General features: G+C 40.3%; 1 protein-coding gene across 1 annotated transcript; it reads right to left on the reverse strand.

Annotated features, from left to right (window-relative positions):
- Positions 1–3,335: 3,335 nt before the first annotated feature.
- On the reverse strand, positions 3,336–13,147 carry LOC118826002 (gastrula zinc finger protein XlCGF49.1-like). Its single transcript, XM_036596894.1, has 4 exons — positions 12,898–13,147; positions 11,159–11,214; positions 9,740–9,959; positions 3,336–4,353 (listed from the first exon to the last, which is right to left on the reverse strand). The coding sequence occupies exon 4, from the start codon at positions 4,254–4,256 to the stop codon at positions 3,648–3,650; it is 609 nt and encodes a 202-aa protein (XP_036452787.1). The 5' UTR covers positions 4,257–4,353; positions 9,740–9,959; positions 11,159–11,214; positions 12,898–13,147; the 3' UTR covers positions 3,336–3,647.
- Positions 13,148–19,888: the final 6,741 nt, after the last annotated feature.

Genomic DNA, 19,888 nt, shown 5'->3' on the forward strand with positions numbered 1-19,888 from the left:
GCACTTTAAAATTCAGCAGTTACTCCCAGATAGTGAGCATATATCGGTCCGCTGGCTTGATATGGTCAGCACCTTACTGACTGTTTTCCACTGCTGGTCCACCCTCGGACTACCCAGATAACTGTCCTGCATACAAGCTCCGAGTAGTTTTTGATCTCCTCAAACAAAATTAAATGCCGGCAGACTTTTATTTTGGAAAATACACTAAGACAAATATTACAAACAACTCAGAGAGAAAAAAAATGTCTAGGTCTGATATAAAATGATTTTTATAGAAAATGTTGTTGCTGACACTGAGCTGGATTAAAATGATTTGCTATACTAATTTACAACGTATAACTAAAGAAAGAAAGGAAGAAAAATAAGTAAATTGGACTGTGAGGGAAAATGAGCGATGGTAAGTGGAATTTTGTCCATTACTCGGTTAAACCACCAGTGGGCCACCTTGAAAACACCGAGCAAAACACCACTGGACTTCAGTAAACAGATAATGTGAAAACTCCATGTTTACCTGAGTCGGGAAGTAATCAGATTTCTTCTTTGCACCTTACCAATAAATCCACAGAAGAAGACGTAAATATCAAAACATCATTGCTGTGCCTTTTTTTTAACATTGAGTCCCTTTATCAGACTTTTATCATCTAGAACAGGGGTCTTAAATTTCAGTAAGGTCCAGTTAGAGAAAATTTCCTCAAGCGAAGGTCCAGAACATCATAATGTCTAAGTTGCGTCATGATTCAGTGCCATATACTGTTTACTGAAGTAGCCTAGTATGTATATCAGCATCTTATACAGTCAACAACTGAATAAATAAATAAAAATAAATCAAATAAAGCACAATTCAGTCATATTTCAACAATATTTGTCAGTTTTCTCTTTTTAGAGCCGCCATGTGAAATAACTTCCCTCTGACTCACTTTCTTCTCCGACTGCTGTTTCTCGCCTCGTCCCTCCCCTGTGTGTGCATCACTCACTCACTCACTCATCGTAATGCACAGATCTGGTTGTCTAAGTAGCGTCACATGCGATCGGTCTGTGAGTCTCCGGGCCACTAAAGCTGCACCGTAATGACTAGAAATGCTACGCCGATTAAAATAGGACCACCCTATCGAAATTAAATAATTCTCCATAGTTTTATCAGTTATAGGTCCAGGTCCGCATAGGACAGCATCTGGGTCCGGACTCGGACTGCGGCCCGCCTATTAGTGACCTCTGATCTAGAGGATCAAGGATATTCAAATCCTTCATTACATCAAGCATGTAGTTGGTTTCGGCATCGTTTTGTTGCCGTCTCCTGGTGCTGTGTTAAATGTTGCTCACACATGAGTGGACCAAGAAAACGAAAGAAATCAGAGTAAGGGTACATATGCACTGAAAACCCCCTTTACTGGGCTAAAATCCAGCTCTCTTCATCAGATTTCTAGAAATCCAATAACGGCCTTAATTCAATCTGAGAAATCAGAGTGTGCTGTTTACATTAGCACTTGAATAATCAGATAACGGCCGAAATCCAGTAATGACTGTATTATTGGTGTGCACGTAAATGTGCACATTGTTAGATTAATGCTTTAACACTTGCTGGTTGATGACTTGAAAACCCCACCAGTTTGTATTCCCCAGTGTAGCCTGCGTGCAGAGTACTGGGAGGACAGGGTGAAATTTGGAAACCAGGAGGGACGGGGGCGTGTCCAACTTGCATAATCAAGCATATTAATCATTTTTCCCATTTTGTAAAGATTCAAGGACACTTCACTACAATTTAGTAGTTTCCTGGAAATGACAATAACGCATAAAAGATGCTTAACCGTTTATTAGTTAACACAGATTTCCTTAACGGCTTAAATTACGAATTTAACTCAATAAACAGCAAAAGTGCACAGTCTTAAACAATATAAATAAAATAAATACTGCAGCATCGGGGTGGAGCTACCCAGAATACTTTGCAGATTTGGTTTCTATTAGGTATCACTTATTTTTCTTTCATATACTTCATAAAAGAAAGTGTTCTAGCTTTTTTATGCCGAAGGTTAGCACTGAATATATTATATACATGTTTTGTAATTCTCACCATGATAGCAGTTCATATTAAAATTCAACAGTTCAGTCTGTAACGCTGTAAGACTTTAACAGAGTGATTCACGCTGGATGGTACAACTGTAAGGATTTGTGTTACTGTTGGGAACTCATCCAAACAACGCCATGACCGAAACAGTCGGTAACTGATACTGAAAAAAAACAAAAGGTGTCCATATCACCCAATATTATTAGCCAGCAGTCATATCGGTCAGGCTCTAATGGGAGCATCGCTAATTACATCCTTGAATCTTAAGGAACTAAAATAGATAAAACTAAGACTCGCCATTAAGGCATACAGCACACATAATATATGCACTACAGATATCATATAATAATCACAAAATAATCATTACAGACTCACAATGCAAAAGTTTTGGCGCCCCTAGTCAAATGAAATAAAATTAAATATGTTTCATTGATTTTTATAAGCATAATTGTCTACAGAGGAAGCCCATTTAAATACACAATTACTGTTTATGTTTGATGAATTTGACATACTGATAAAAATAAAACATCAAATGTGACCTGTGCAAAAGTTATGGCACATTTTATATTAGGCCATATTTAAGTGTGTTCTCTGTAGAGGATGTGAGTCGTTCTGTGAAAACGTTCACTTTTGTGTCCCTAATGTTTTACAGATATATTACACTTGAAAAACATGTTTGGGTTCAAATTTATTTATATTTTAAAATAAATCAATAAGTTATTTTAACAATTACACCTTCTCGAGCCGTCAATTTAGCAACATTGGTTTTTTAATCTATTATCTAGAATTCCAAGCACCACAGAAGAGCTCGTCCCCACAGTCATGTCTGAAAGGTGAGGCCATATTTTAAGATAAAAAAATGTTTTTCTGCTATTTTAACTGCAATAATCTACACATGACTATGATATATAAATTAAATGACATAAAGAAAACAATGCTAAATAAATATAAAATATATAATGAAAGTTGTGGTCCCCAGGAGTCGTGTCACTGGTGTTACTGCGTAACAAACAATCTCTTATTTTGAAATAAAAGTCACACTGATGACATCACTCGACTTCCTTTTACCTATTGTCTGAGGATCTATAAGGAAAAGCACATGGTGAGTCCACTGTGTCTTTCAGTTGTCATTTAGTTTCTCATTTAGCTCATGATTTCATATGAAGCTTTTAGCTGACGTCACTGGTGTGACCGACTTTATTCTTAGGTAACTGTGAAAAAATAGAATACAAATGGATTAAATTACATATTTTAGTGGATGTTCCATGATTGACGACATGTGGTTTGATGCTCTGTAGCAGTTATTTAGTAAAATGCATTTTTGTTAAAAATGTCACTGGTGTTACCTTTACGTGTAACACCAATGACGATCAGTGACTCCTTTGGATAGATGGAAAAGTGGACGTTTCTGTAGAATGACCCATGTGTTAACTTATTAAACCCGTCATTCAACCAGGGATGTTCAAACTTTTGCATATGAATTATGAGAAAGAGGACGTTTTTCTTAAATTAGTGGCTATTCTAAGCTGCAACAGCACACTGTTCGTGCTCCTAAGCACTGAGAACGCAAATCGTGATCCGACACTTACGTGTCATGAATTTGCACCTCCGTCTCAACGCATTTGTGTATCTTTAAAGTGTGTGAATGTCTGAAGCTCTTCCCACACTCTGAGCAGTAATAAGGTTTCTCTCCTGTGTGAATGCGCTGGTGTCTCTGGAGATGACTCAGTCTAGTGAAACTGATCCCGCACTCCGAGCAGTCGTACGGTTTCACGCCTGTGTGAATGCGCTGGTGTAGCTGGAGATGACTGTGCTGATTAAAACTTCTTCCACACTCTGAACAATGATACGGCTTCTCTCCCGTGTGAGTGCGCTGGTGTCTCTGGAGAACGTTCTGTCGAGTGAAGCTCTTCCCGCACTCGCCGCAGCAGTACGGCTTCTCTCCGGTGTGGATGCGCTGGTGTGTTTGGAGGTTACTCTGCACGTTAAAACTCATCCCGCACTGGGAGCAGTAGAACGGCTTCTCTCCTGTGTGGATGAGCTGGTGTCGCTGTAGAGTGCTCTGTCGGGTAAAACTCTTCCCGCACTCAAAGCAGTGGTGAGTTCTCTCCTTGCCTGGCTTCGTCTGTGTCTGTGCCGCGAGGAGAGGATCGGCGAAGGGTTGCTGAGCACTGAAGCTTCTTATGAACGCCATGTTCCCATATTCTAAGCTCTCCTGGTTTCAGCAGTGTGATTCATCCCCTTGGCATCTTGTGTTGCGTCTGGCGGTAAATGCGACTGCGCGTTCATTTCTGGAGGACAAAAACAGAAGTCAAAAAAAAAAAAGGCAAAAAAATGGATAACAATGATGCAGACAGTACCAAAAGTAGACAATCCTGAGTTTCAGATCAAATCAAAACCCACAAATCAGCACTAACGAGACAAAACTACCCAATTCCAAAAAAAAGTTGAGACAGTAGGTAAAATGCAAATAAAAACCAAAAGCAGTGATTTATACATGTACTTTGACTGTATTTCAACAAAAACAGTACAAAGACAAGATGTGTACTATTTTGTCTTATCTACTTAATTGTTTTCTTCTAAATACGCTCTCATTCTGCAACTGATGCCAGAACATGTTCCAAAAGTTGAGACAGCTGCAATTTAAGACTAGGAACATTGTAAAATGCTCAAAAAACATCTAAAATAGGTGATGGAATCTCGCTTGGATATCAAAGGAGCATACAGGGAAGGCCTAGTCCTTGTAAGTGAGGGTCAAGGCTCACCACTTTGCCAAAAATGCAAAAAATCCAACAGTTTAAAAATAACATTTCTCAGCTATTTCAGGTATTTCACCCTCTACAGTTCATGATATCATCAAAAGATTCAGGGAATCCGAAGAAATCTCTGTGTGCACGTCACCTTCGACCTCTCAGACAGCACTGCATTAAAAACCGGCATGTTTCTGTGATGGAGATCACCACATGGGCTCAGGAATACTTTGACAGACTGTTGTCAACAAACACAGTCCATCCCTACTTAAGACTGTACTATGCACGGTAGAAGTCGTATGTCAACAACGTCCAGAAACGCTGACGACTTCTCTGGGCTAAAGCTCATCTGAAATGGACTGATGCAGAATGGAAACGTGTATTGTGGTCTGATGAGTCAAACTTTCAGATTGTTTATGGAAAAAATAGTTCTGTGCTTTAAAAACGTCATGAATCTGACATAGACTTTTACTTAGGACCTTTCTCAAGAACACATTTCAGAAAAAAGATACTGTTGAATGAGGCCCGTAGATCTTAATTCAGTGTTATGCTAATTAAACAGGACTACTTATACTCTATTTGTAATGGCACGTGAGCTTGGCCAGCGTTCTTCAGGTGCTGACGATGTGCATGATATGCTCAGAGAAACATACTGTGACATAATTTATCATGATAATGATGAAGCATCGTCGTATTGCCTACCTACAGTAGGAGCTTCAGTCACAAAGGCTGCTCAGTGGGCTCAGTGTGAGTTTCAATAGGAACAGTGACAAAGGTGACCTCTGCATTTAGATCTATGGGAAAGACATCAGTGAACAGGACTGGAAATTGTGGTGGAAAGCACACGATCAATGACTATGAAGTGCAATTTGTAAGCAAAAACAGAGGACTGACCGTTTCGCAGGTGACCGGAATGGTCAATACACAATCAGTGCCCTCATCAAAGAGATGAATATGCATGAGAGGTCAGCAGTGTAGAAACCATAGACACTGTTCTACAGAGATGTGCAACCCAGTGACCTGGTCAGATGAGTCACCCTCACCGTGTCCTCCACAAGAGTGCAAAAGCATGGGCAGCGTACAGCAAGAGTCAAGAACAGCCCTGAATGCTTGACCCCTACAGTGAGGGGGTCCGGTGGCTCTGTTACGCTGTGAGGGGCATTTACTGGCATGGTTTGGTTCTGTGTGTCGCATTACAGGGAAGAGTCACTGCAAATCAATGCAAAGTTATTCTGGCTGATCTTTATTCTACACACTTAAAAGATGGTTCTTTAAGGGTTCTTTAGTAAAGAAAATGGTTCTACACAGAACCATGAACACATTTGTATGATTAAAGCGTTCTTTGCATCATGAATGCATTCTTCAGATTGATGGGGAATGTGTGGTAGAAAATGAAAATGGTTCTAGGTAGCACCAAAAAACGTTTTTCTATTGCTACACACTTACAAAAACGATGGTTCTTCAAGGGTTCTTTAGGAAATAAAATGGTTCTATATAGAAGCATGAACACTCACAGAACCCTCTGCCTGATAAAAGGGTTCTTTGCATTGTGAAAGAGTTGTTCAAATTGATGGAGAATGTGCTGTAGACGGTTCTACCTAGAACCTTTTTGAAGAGGGTTCTGTATCGCATCGAAAAGGGTATTTCTATTGTTACACATTTAAAAATGATGGTTCTTTAAGGGTTCTTTAGTACAGAAATTGGTTCTATATAGAACCATGAACACTCAAGGACCATTTACATGACTGAAGGCTTCTCTGCATTGGGAAAATGTTCTTCAGATTGATGGAGAATGTGCTGTAAATGGTTCTATATGGAACCTTTTCGAAAAGCGTCCTTCTATTGTTACACATTTAAAAATTACGGTTCTTTAGGAAAGAAAATGGTTCTATATAGCACCAAAAATTGTTTTTCTATTGTTACCCACTTACAAAACTAATGGTTCTTCAAGCATTCTTTAAAAAATAAAATGGTTCTATATAGAACCATGAACACTCACAGAGCCCTCTGCATGATTAAAGCGTTCTTTGTATCGTGAAAATATTCTTTAGATAGATAGAAAATGTGCCGTAGATGTTTCTATACAGAACCTTTTTGAAAAGCATCGAAAAGGGTATTTCTATTGTTACACATTTAAAAATGATGGTTCTTCAAGGGTTCTTTAGTACAGAAACTGGTTCTATATAGAATGATTTCCTCTTTCTACTGAAGAACCCTTGAAGAACCATCATTATTAAGTGTGTATGATGAGTTCTGAGGGGAGTGGTCTTTTCCAGGATGCCAACGTCCCAGGAGGGGCTACTGATGAGGGGTTTGATGGGTATGAAGATGGTGTAAATCAAATCTATGAAAGATGTGTGGAACGTACGCATGCAGCCTGTGGAGAGGACGGCGAAGGATGACTCATCTGACCATGCCATTCTTTCCACATCTGTGCTGACCACAGCCTGTGGTTTCTGCACCACTGAACTCTCAAACGTACACTCATCTTTGTAATGAGGGGTTTCTGCACTGCAGCTCTACTATAATACCCCCTCTGTGTGCAGCTGTGGACGGACTGTTCTTGCTGACGCTCCTGTTTTACTGAATGTGCGCTTCCAATCACAACTTCCAGCCTTACGTACTAAACACAGAGGTCACTGTTTCTACTGAAACACTAGTCAGGTGAGCAGTGACTGAACCTCCTGCCATCTGTGACCCAGTAATGAACCCTCTATTAAAGGGGAACTCCACCGATTTTTCAAAAATTGAAACAGAGATGTAAACAGAGTCGTTCAGAGTGGTTTGGTGTGAAACGCTCCACTCTAGAGAAACCTGCCAAGTCAGAATTGTTCACAGTGGTGGTGATAGGAACCAGACATCCACCTCTAAAAGCTCCCTCACAGAAAGTTATTACATTAAATGGTTATCAATACATCAATAGTCAATAAAATGTCTATATTTGTGTTGTAGTCATGGTGACCCCTGGTTCCTTTCGCCACCACTGTAAAGAAGAGTCTCTACAATCAACCATTTCACACCAAACCACTCTGAGTCACCCTGTTTACACCTCAAACACTGAATTATTAAATTTTTTTTATAATGGTGGAATTCCCCTTTAAAGTCACATATTTTCCTCTTGATCCAAAGTTGAGGCCAAATGGGCAGTTCAGCGTTTTCACGCGTGCCTCAGAATGTGGTAGGACTGCGTAACTGTATCATACAGTGCACCCATCTGGAAACATCTGCACTCGTTATGTTTCTCCACTTATTTATTCAGGTTTTCCTCCGTCACGCGTCCGTATATGATCTGTTCATTTATCTGGTGAGTCTGAACTCAAATTTTTTGGCATGTTCACAAATATGTGCTTAAGTCATAATTCACAAAGAATTAAAGAGGCAGAATTTAACATACGGCTATTCTGGATATAATCACACATAATCACTGTTATAACACAATAATACAGGCTTAGACAGTCATATGCAAAAGTATGTACACCCCTGGTGCTGAACACCACCAGGAAACAGCAGAAACTGTAAAAAGCCAAAATATAAAAATATATATATAAACATTTTACATTGAGTGGGTGGGCACATGGACCCCTTGCCCACCCGTGGCCGCTCGTCTGTCTGTATGTCTGTGCGTATTCTTTGCCCTAATTATATCTGCAGACTGCTGAGAAAAACAGTGCCTGCTGGTGTCTAATACTCAGTAATGGTGTTGAGTGTTTTGCTGATGGGTTGATATCACAGCGTAAAGGGTTCTAATGGTTTAACAGGAGCTCTGGGACTGATTCCAGATGCACTTGATCGTTTCCTAATGGAATCTAAAGATGCCCTACAGGAAACTAGTGGTCTCTAATGGTAACCTTTAACCTTTAATCCCATTAATCAATCAAGCTTTATTTAACCTCGGAGAGCATTGAGGGTGACCCTCGTTTAAAAGAGTTGATACAGGAAAAAGGGATTGATGATGAACATATCAAATACATACATACATACATCATCTAAACCGCTTATCCTTCTGGGTCGCGGTGGGGTGCTGGAGCCTATCCCAGCTGTCATTGGGCGGGAGGCAGGATACACCCTGGACAGGTCGCCAGTCCATCGCAGGGCACATATCAAATAATAAAAGTAAATTTAATAATAAAAATTCTTATTCAAATTCAAATCAGAGAGTAAAAAAAAATTAACAATAAAATACAAAAAAATACATAGAAAACTGAGGAAAATATAAAACAATAATTAATGTGTAACTAAAATGTAAAAGTTAAAAAAAATCAAAAAAGATAAATAAAACAAAGGAGGATAAGATCAAAAAAAGGAAACTAAAATTAATTAAAACGACTGAAATAATAATAAAATATTCATAATTCAAACAAAAATAAGAATATGAATAATAATAAATAAGCAAATAAATAAATGGGAAAAGAAAGCAAAGCCATCAGGTTTAAACCCCAGTGGTTCTTTTTTGTGGTGCTTGGTGATCTTATCTAGAAAGCATTTAGAACCTTTAGGTCCCATTCGGACATAATCAGATGTAACCTGAATCAGACCTAGAACTCCTGTTAAACCATTAGAGTCATTTACACCAACAGGACAAACACCAGACACCATTACTGACCACTGGACACCAGCAGGAACCACAGGAACCAGCAGAAACTCTGAATGGGTTATATGATGTTTTTCAGGTTCTAGATCACTGAGCACATCCTAAGCACAGCAGTACCGCAGTGTCACTCACGTATAACAGGCCTCACCAGGAGAGCACTGGAACACACAGGCAGGCGAAAACACAGCATTAATGTCCTGCTCAGCTCAGAGTGACCAGCCTGCGCCTGGTAACACCTAACCTGCGACTCAGAGCGCGAGCAGCGGTCAGTCCGCCTCTGCACGGGACAGAGAAAGTGAAAACACGGGGGAGACGCACGAGCAGCTCCTCGTTTACCTTCATTAGAGCGGGAGTCCTCTTTCCCTCTCTCTCTCTCTTTCTCCATCTCTCTCTCTCCAAACACACAGCTGGAGCGAGCGGACTGCCTACGCCAGCTGTCCTCTCCTCTCTCCCCTTCACTGAGGCTGAAGAGCCGCACTTACAGAAACAATAGCGCCCCCACCTGGACAGGAGGATTCACACTCCAACCACAACAGAGCTGGGACACCAGAGAGCTCTGAAGGATTGATTTGTAAAAAGAAAACTCATATATCCATATATATATATATATATATATAGTATGTTGAGTGCTGATTGGTTGGCATTACTGCAGTGTTAGAGTGTTTTATGCTGCTCTCTGTTCAGGAAATTAATGTATTTTTAATGAAAATGTTTAAGCATTTATAAACTATTATTTTGCTCAAATGCTCCATATCAACCTACTTATTGTGGACTCACTCAGGAGCGCCCTCTAGTGTTTGAGAAACCCAGAAGAAGTTACAGAGCAGTCATTTTCCTCTCTACAAGTTTTCTGCCCTGACACCACCAGGAACCAGCAGGAACCTTTAATGGCTTCTACGATATTTTTCAGCAAGATAATACTGACTTGTGTAGTTGGAGCTCTGTTATAAGGTCAACATCTGTTCACTTTCTGTCATTTGTGTATTCTATCTTGCCAGGGATTCTATCAGCATGTTATTTTGGCAATGAAACATCCATGGAAAGCACTTTAGGGCTTAGGGTTAAGTGGTAGGGGTGACGGGTCAAATGGAATTAGGCCTAAGTATTGATTAACCTCATAAATAAGTACAAATGATCATAAATAAATACGTATTGAGAAGTATTAATATATCAATAGACTCCCTGCATTTTCTCTGTTGATTGACACAGAATTGCTTTCGATTCAAAACCGACCCAAAACCCAGCATAGAGCGGCTGAGCGAATGTCTGGACTCTGTGTAGGAGGGTCATTGTTTCAGAGACGCTGTGGAAGGACAGAGTTCCTGCCCAGTGATCCACTTAGACCCCTATTCTAGAGGAGCTTGACTCTCTGGAGATTTCAGTTCCTACGTTATTGTGGGGAAATGAGCAACTTGCAGAGGAGCAAAACAAATTCCAGGACTGATCACTCCATCCAAACACAGAGTGCCTTTTCCTGTCTGCTGATGCTCATATATGACACAGCTCTCAACTCCTCTAGGTCCACTCCACTCAACCTCCCAGTAGCAGCATCCACTCATGCTCTCTCTGCACAGCAGCTGAGAACAGCTCTCAAATCTGTCTGGATTGTCAGGATACGAGTGGACGGTGTAGCTGTGTGTCACTACTCTGTTGGGATCAAGTGTGAGTTTGCAGAAATCTGGCAGAGATAAATAAGTAATTTGGCTTTAATATCTACATGTGTGGGAGATTTATGTTACTGTATAGGTGACTTACATTCAAAGAACTCTTGCTTTTGGGTTCAGGAGGGAGAATCATCTGAACTCTTGGCACTAAGATAAAGAATAGACACCACCATCATTCACTTGATTAGAATCTCCTACTTGTAGCTCAAGCTTGCTGGTGTGCAACTGAGTGCATTCATCCATACACTATATGGACAAAAGTACTGAGACCTACACATCACACCTACAGGACCTTTTATGATGTCCCATTCTAAATCCTTAGGCATTAATATGGAGTTGGTTCCCCTTTGCAGCTGTAACAGCTTCCACTCTTCTGGGAAGCTTTCTACAAGATGTTGGAGAGAGTCTGTGGGAATTGTTATCCATTCATCCAGAAGAGCATTTGTGCGGTCCACTGATGTTGGACGAGAGAGTCTGGCTCACAATCTCTGTTCTAGTTCATCCAAAGGTGTTCGATGGTGTTCAGGTCTGGGCTCTGTGAGGGTCAGTCAAGTTCTTCCACACCAAACTCACCCAGCCAGGCCTTTATGGAGCTGCTTTGTGCACTGGGGCTCAGTCATGCTGGAACAGGGAAGGTTCTTCCACAAACTGTTCCCACAAAGTTGGAAGCATAACGGTTGTCCAAAATGTCTTGGTTTGCTTTCTCTTCACTGGAACTGAGTAGTTCTAGACCAACCCCTAAAAAAACACAAGCCCATATCATCATCCCTCCTCCACCAAACTTTACAGCTGGCACAATGCAGTCAGACAGGTAACGTCCTCCTGACATTCGCCAAATCCAGACTCGTCCATCAGACTGACAGATAGAGAAGTGTGATTCGTCACTCCACAGACCTGAATTCAGTGATTAAGAGGTGTGTCCCAATACTTTTGTCCATATAGTGTATCTTGTTTGGTACAGATCTGCAAAATATTTTCTTTAGTACGATGGTGGGAACAAATTTTTACAGTGGTCTGCACCAAAACAAGGGGAACAGAAACATGACTGCAGGGACGCAAATTTGATCTGACAAGCAGCGGGGCCAACATCGGGGGGCTATAGCCTACATACAGTGTTAGTACCTAGCCCCATATAATTATCATATTTTGTACATAAAATAGGTATACAAACTCAGTACACAGAGTTACTGTATTCTCATCATATCTAATGCTGTATATGTTAGTAATCAAACATAAAAGCAAATAATATTTTAACAGGAATTATGGTGGTCAGTTTATAGCATAGATATATAATAATCATGTAATGTCCTTTTTTAAACCATCCTGCTACATGCTCCCTGCAAAAATTCTATGTTATAACTTAAAAATATTGGAGGAGATGTGTCACCCCTGATACTGGCTCATTATTAAACCCAAATTTCTGTCTGTCTTTTAGCACAAATGAATAAAGATATAAAAGCAACTGGGTGACTGTTCCTGACCAAACAGTGAACCCCCAAGTGAACTGTACTGTGCCGATGCTGTACTGAAATGCTGAATTTAGTACCCTATGTAATTTAAAGACATCTGCCACAGTCCTTGGTCAGTCCAGTGGTCACTTTCTGACCACAGAGCAACTCTTGGCTGTACATTTTTAAGTGGTGGCCCACTCTCAACCTAGTATTGACAGTGACGTGTAAAAAGCCCAGCAACACTGCTGGGTACCAACATATCAGCGCCAGTGTGGTGTTCAGAAAGGTTCAAGACTGTGCAATGTGGTCATCTGTGATCTATGGTCAGAAACTGACCTATTGAGGAAAAGAAAAAGTAAATATGAAGAAGCATTTTCACCTGCAGCACGTCTTGGAGTGAAGGAGTGTCTGCACTGAGGGCAGCTATAGGTTCCCTTCTGATCCTCCTGATTCCAGCAGTCATTAGTACACACCATACAGAGACAGTGACCACAGGGAATGGTCACTGGATCCTTCAGTAGATGAAGGCAGACTGGACAGCTGAGCTGATCCTGAGGTTTATTAGACTCTGCCATTTCACTGTGATTACACACACAATGACAAGAAACGCTAGAGTCATGTACCACATGTGAGGTCTGTGTGCAAAGTAGGTGTGCCCCTATAGATACTGGCTATAGTGGCATAAGAGTCTACAGGTCACAGGTTTGTCTTATCGGTCACTTTGAGATAAGAGAATGCAATCTTTAGTAACATGTAAAAGGGGGTAAAATCTAATCTGAGAAGTGTGAGGAAAAAACACAAACGGAAAAAGTCAAGTGACCAACATTCGTGTCTATAAGGGATATGAAATTTGACTAATTTAGATATTTGAATGTCTGTAAGGATTAATGAATGGTAAAACCTCTAAAATCTCAGGCTCATTACATACTAAGACTCACTTTTTTACCTTTTTGGAGTTTTACAAGAGAAGGAAAAGTGTCCTTAACTTTTAATGGAAGTAAGTGACAAATGGGGACATTTTTGGACCATTTCTGGTCTTGGTCCATCTGAAAAAAACATAAAGGACAACTGCCTTTTTCAAATAGTGTCAAAAAATTAGGCCTGTTTTTTGAGGTTTTGTCCTGACAGCAACTATAAATATACACTGATCAGACATAACATTATGACCACCTCCTTGTTTCTACACTCATTGTCCATTTTATCAGCTCCACTTACTGTATAGGTGCACGTTGTAGTTCTACAGTTACAGACTGTAGTCCATCTGTTTCTCTGCATACTTTGTTAGCCCCCTTTTACCTTGTTCTTCAGCGGTCAGGACCCCCACGGACCCTCACAGAGCAGGTACTATTTGGGTGGTGGATCATTCTAAGCACTGCAGTAACACTGACGTGGTGGTGGTGTGTTAGTGTGTGTTGTGCTGGTCTGAGTGGATCAGACACAGCAGGGCTGCTGGAGTTTTTAAACACTGTGTCCACTCACTGTCCACTCTATTAGACACTCCTACCTTGTCAGTCCACCTTGTAGATCTAAAGTCAGAGACGATAGCTCATCTGCTGCTGCACAGTTTGTGCTGGTCATCCTCTAGTCCTTCATCAGTGGTCACAGGACGCTGCCCACAGGACGCTGTTGGCTGGATATTTGTGGTTGGTGGACTATTCTCAGTCCAGCAGTGACACTGAGGTGTTTAAAAACTCCAGCAGCACTGCTGTGTCTGATCCACTCAGACCAGCGCAGCACACACTAACACACCACCACCATGTCAGTGTTACTGCAGTGCTTAAAATGATCCACCACCCAAATAGTACCTGCTCTGTGAGGGTCCATGGGGGTCCTGACCACTGAAGAACAGGGTAAAAGGAGGCTAAAAAAGTATCAGAGAAACAGATGGACCACAGTCTGTAACTGTAGAACTACAAAGTGCACCTATATAGTAAGTGGAGCTGATAAAATGGACAATGAGCATAGAAACAAGATATATGTGGGTAACCATTATAAAAAACCCATTCTGCTATTTGTGGGGGCTGTGGTTGGAAAATGGATATACACTTTAGGGGTCTTTTACAGTGCAGTCAAATTATGTTAAATGTTTGCGGTAGCTTTTCAGAAGACCCACTGAATAATTGTTTGCTAGAACGGCTGTTGTTAGTTGTTGGAAGAACAGATGGCGGGTTAAACACAAGACGACAGGTTTCAGTTACAGAAAGTAAAAGTTTAGTTTGCTGAGTTGAGGTTCTTGAGAACTCAGATGACAGTTAGATGGAAGCATTTTAGTAGTGCCTGTTTTATGAGTCACTCAGTTATGAGTGACCTTGAGGCTAAATATTTGGCAGAGCGAAAGTGGCTAGTGTTAGAACATTACTGGCATCAAGAAGCTTGCAAGAACTAGTGAAGGTCTTTCTCTCTCTCTCTCCTTCTTTTCTGAGATTGCCTCTCGGTCCACAACAACTACTTCTATAGAAACTCAAGCTTGTCTGTAAAAATGTTCTTTACTGCTTTAATTTGACACCACAGGTAAACACGGCTGTTGGATCATTAGTTAAAACCTTCAGAATCAACCACATCACATACTCAGAATGTTTTTACTGTGTGATGGTTTTGGGTCAGAGCCATTTTGCGACAGAAATGCTAGTTAATCTGGTCAGATGAGATCCTGGGAAGGACGACTCGCCTTAAGGAAAAATGTAGTTTCTTTAATGCATCTTTTTTTGTGGCTTGTGGCTTGTGGTGTTCTTTTTAAAGCCAGGGTTGACGAGTTGGTTAGCTGGTTGGCTCTAGTCTGCAGATTTTGGGTCAGTGAGAGTCGACAGCAAATCAAATAGTATTCAAAAAGCGCAGATTCAGGTTTTTTGCCTCTCAATCACGTTACAGACCAGAGGGAGTATAGCAGACGTATGAGTTTTACAACCCATTATCTAATAGTTATCATTATCTAATGGTGGTTGGTATAGTGTAGTGGGTAACACCGCTGCCTTCTACGCTAGACTGGGGTTCAATCCCCGCCTGGGTGAGCACCCTGCACTATACCAGTAAGAGTCCTTGGGCAAGACTCCTAACACTACCTTCACCTACCTGTGTAAAATGATCAAATTGTAAGCCACTCTGGATAAGAGTGTCTGCAAAATGCCATAAATGTAATAGTGTACTCAATCTAGTAGCGACTCAAACTGAATGGACTCCCCCAACAGCCAATGAAATCTGTGAGTGTGAAGAAGAAAATACTGCAAAATTGGGAAAAAAGAAAAATGGGACTGCAAAGCATGGGCACAATCGAGGATATATACATTTAAATCTCTAAAAACTACCACAATAATCACATCTTTACATCCATAACCTTCACGATTTAACCCCTTAAATGTGCAGGTCCTGCCGACAGGCCCAAAGTTTTACTACACACTTCTATAACCTAAGAATAGCTTCACCAGTTTGCATTGAAGTCCTTGTAGTTACTGAATAATGAGTCTTAGTATGTAACAAACCCAGGATATTAAGGGGTCCATTCCCGGTTGTTATCATTGTGCTCAGTTCTGGGATCGGCAGCTGATGGCCACACATTGAGAATGCACTGGGCCACTAGCTTGTCCAGATATGTGCTCTCCAGTGTTCACCCAGCACATGCTGTTTACTCCAGGTGGTCTCCATTCAGTTAAATAGGACTATGGGTCCACACGGTGGTCAGACCCTGACGGTCAACAGATCCAATTCGTCTTTGATTGCTGACGTTCACACAGTTGTAAATTCTTGTTACAGTGGAGGCTTTCGAGGGGAACTGGAGTTCTATTCTGCTGTTGCTTTTGTTAGTTTGCTACTTATTGTTATACAACATTTAGTTCCGGCCACACAAGCTGATTGGTTGAGAGCCGTTTTAACGGTGCTGTTATTTCGCCATAACATCACGGTTTTTCACAAACAGTTTTATCACTCCACTAAGACGCCGTTGCTAAGCAACGACTTTGACAGCTGTAGGACACGCTCAAGCCATTTGAACGTTTTTACTTCTTACTTTGCCACAAACAGAAAATACCTACAGCCCACAGCCGATTTGGTCAGACTCTGAAGATGAGACGAGACTTAATTCCCAAACTGTCATCACCACTGAGCAGCTTTTCAGTCGGCAGCTGTGACAGAAGAACAGCTAAACAACCTGGAATCAGCCAGAAATGAACAAAATACAATTCACCAAACTAAATGGGCTGTAAGACGCTTTCTATATAGCACCAAAATGGGTTCTTCTGTTGTTGCAATACTCTTAAAAATTATGGTTCTTGAAGGATTCTTTAGTAATGAAACTGGTTCTAAATAGAACCTTGAACGCTCAAAGAACACTTTGCACGATTAAAGGGTTCTTTGCATCTCAAAAGTGTTCTTTAGATTGATGGAGAATGTACTGCAGAGGGTTCTATACAGAACCTTTTTGAAATGGGTTCTATATACCACCAAAAAGGGTTCTTTTGTTGTTAAAATACTCTTAAAAATGATGGTTCTTCCAGGGTTCTTTAGTAAAGAAAATGGTTCTATATAGAACCATGAACACTCAAAGAACCCTTTGCATGATTAAAGGGTTCTTTGCTTTATGAAAACGCTCTTCATACTGATGGACAGTGTGTTTTAAAATGGTTCTATATAGAACTTTTTTGAAAAGGATTCTATATAGCACCAAAAAGGGTTCCTCTATTTTATACTATTACTGTATTTCTTGACATCGTAAAAAGCTTGACATCAAAAAGGTTCTATATAGAACCATCTACAGCACGTTCTCCATCAATCTGAAGAACCCTTTAATGATGCAAAGAACTCTTCAGTCATGCAGAGGGTTCTTCGAGTGTTCATGGTTCTATATACACTATATTGCCAAAAGTATTCGCTCGTCTGCCTTCACACGCACATGAAATTGAGTGACATCCCATTCTTAATCCATAGGGTTTAATATGATGTCGGCCCACCCTTTGCAGCTATACCAGCTTCAACTCTTCTGGGAAGGCTTTCCACAAGGTTTAGGAGTGTTTATGGGAATTTTTGACCGTTCTTCCAGAAGCGCATTTGTGAGGTCAGACACTGATGGTGGACGAGAAGGCCTGGCTCACAGTCTCCGCTCTAATTCGTCCCAAAGGTGTTCTGTCGGGTTGAGGAAGTGATTGGAACACCTGAATTCAATGATTTGGATGGGTGAGTGAATACTTTTGGCAATATAGTGTAGAACCATTTTCTTTACTAAAGAACCCCTGAAGAACCATATTTTTAGGAGTATTGTAACAATAGAAGAGCCCATTTGGGTGCTATACAGAATCCTTTTCTTTACTAAAGGATATGATGAGAATTAATGATCCACTTCAAAGAATCGCTTATGCAAGTTTTCAAAAATGTGTGAGATTTTACAACAAATACTGACCGTCCGAACACCTGCACTGACATTTTACACGGTTTCTTCCCATTATCCACAATGATCTCCACTGTTTTTGAAGCTGGAGATCATTGTTAGTACACCGCGTTACTGACCGGTTCAGCTCCAGCCCATAACAGGTCTCATTATTATACAATATCAAACGTTCTCACACATCTACATAGCAGCCACTATTACCACAGCTGAAGTTCTTTAGGAGGTTTTAGTTTTCTTTTTGAAAGACTGCTGATCCACAGCAGATCAATCTGAAAGTAAAATACTCAGTCTGTCCTGATTTAACCCTGCATCGTGTTGGAAAGCCAGCCAAACGGTTATAAATCACAGACTGACAAGACATGAGTGAGTTTATAGTGTTGTGACGAGAGTCGTGTACAGAAGCAGAGCCGGTTTCAAATGCAGTGAAGTTTCTTTTCCCATGAACTGGTTCTGCGGATCAGAGCTGTGTTCTTAATAGGCTTGTCTGACAGATACCACTTATCTGGACTTTATTACACTGGCCTGTAGTTAAGTGACTGTTAGGTCTTGCATATGAAATTTAAAGCTCTAAATCCCATCAAACTCGAGACCTATTCAGCCTGCGAAATTATTTTAATTTTCTATTCTTATTAGCCTGTTTCACCCTAAGATGCACCACAGTCCCCAGCATGCAATGCAACATAGTGTCGTTCTGACCCCAAACAACAATCTATGGGCCAGCAGTTACACAAAAAGAAACAATGCCTGGTGTCCAGTTCACGCAAATAGGCAGTTTTTACAAAAAAAAACTACCTAAGATAATTTATTTTTACTTGGAATTATTTTTGAATAAGTATTTAATGCCTATTTTGCTGTGGCAGTTTTGATGTATTTTGAGTAAATAATGGCCTGTTCAGGTCTTGTCAAAATGTTAGGTAAAAATGAAATAAAAACACAGCTGGCCCACAGATTTGCTGATATTTTTAATGTGCCCCTTTTAATGGTTGAGTATGACACCCCTGCTCTGAATGATCTAGCTGGTATATCTCACCGAAATGAACGGTTTAACCCCTTAAATGGCTACGGCCCAAAGTTTTATTACACACCTCTATAACCTAAGAATAGCTCAGCCAGTTTGCATTGGAGTGCCTGTAGTTGAATAATAATAAGGGATAGTATAATAAGCTGAATAATAAGCCTTAGTATGTAATAAGCCTGGGATTCTAAGGGGTTAAAGTCCATCCAAATGACTTACTGCAAACTCATAGGATCACTTACAGCTCAGTCGGTGGAAACTCCCTTTATTGATATTCCACTACTGTGGAATAGCATTTGGAGGACTAATTGGAATTCCAACTTTTCCATGTGTTTTTAAATCCAGATTAAAAACATCTCTGATTAGGCCTGTGCCTTTAAGTAGTTCTTCTTCTGACGTCTTCTGTCTGTAAATGTATTGTTAATGTTATTTAGAGCACAGTGTTTTTGTTTTTCCTGTTTTACTGGAATTTGTGCATAAAACGTTTTGTTTTTGTAATGAAAACTTCCATTTAAATAGCAAGTTATTATTATTAGATACACACAGAAAATGCTCAGTCTGAAAAACATGCTCATGTAATTTATTACGCACGTTCCCAATGGACACACAGAAAGACACACACATGAAATCTGATTCGGGTACAGATTTTATTTTTGAACCACACAGACGTTGATGATGATGCTTGCTACTGTCAACAACAAGTTCATTAACTACACATGTTTTTGTGTCTGATTGTCAGAGATCTGCTGAGGTTTGCATTTAGGTATAGAAACACATATTGAAGTAAATAAATTGTTATTTTGGTGACATAATAACTCAGAAAAAGCATTTTTACATTAAAACAACTTCAGTAAAAGTACAGAAGTAGCAGCTTAATAAACTACTTATTAGCAACTTAAATAACTGCAGTGGAACTTCTTAATACATCCAGCCTCTATCAGCACAGGAGCTGAAGACTCTGTTTTTCTCTTTTTGGATCCT

This window comes from Colossoma macropomum, unplaced genomic scaffold, assembly GCF_904425465.1.
Source record: "Colossoma macropomum unplaced genomic scaffold, Colossoma_macropomum, whole genome shotgun sequence".
Lineage (NCBI taxonomy): Eukaryota > Metazoa > Chordata > Actinopteri > Characiformes > Serrasalmidae > Colossoma > Colossoma macropomum.

Coding starts and splice junctions, on each gene's coding strand:
- LOC118826002 (XM_036596894.1), bottom strand. CDS start 4,256: ATGGCGTTCATAAGAAGCTTCAGTGCTCAGCAACCCTTCGCCGATCCT.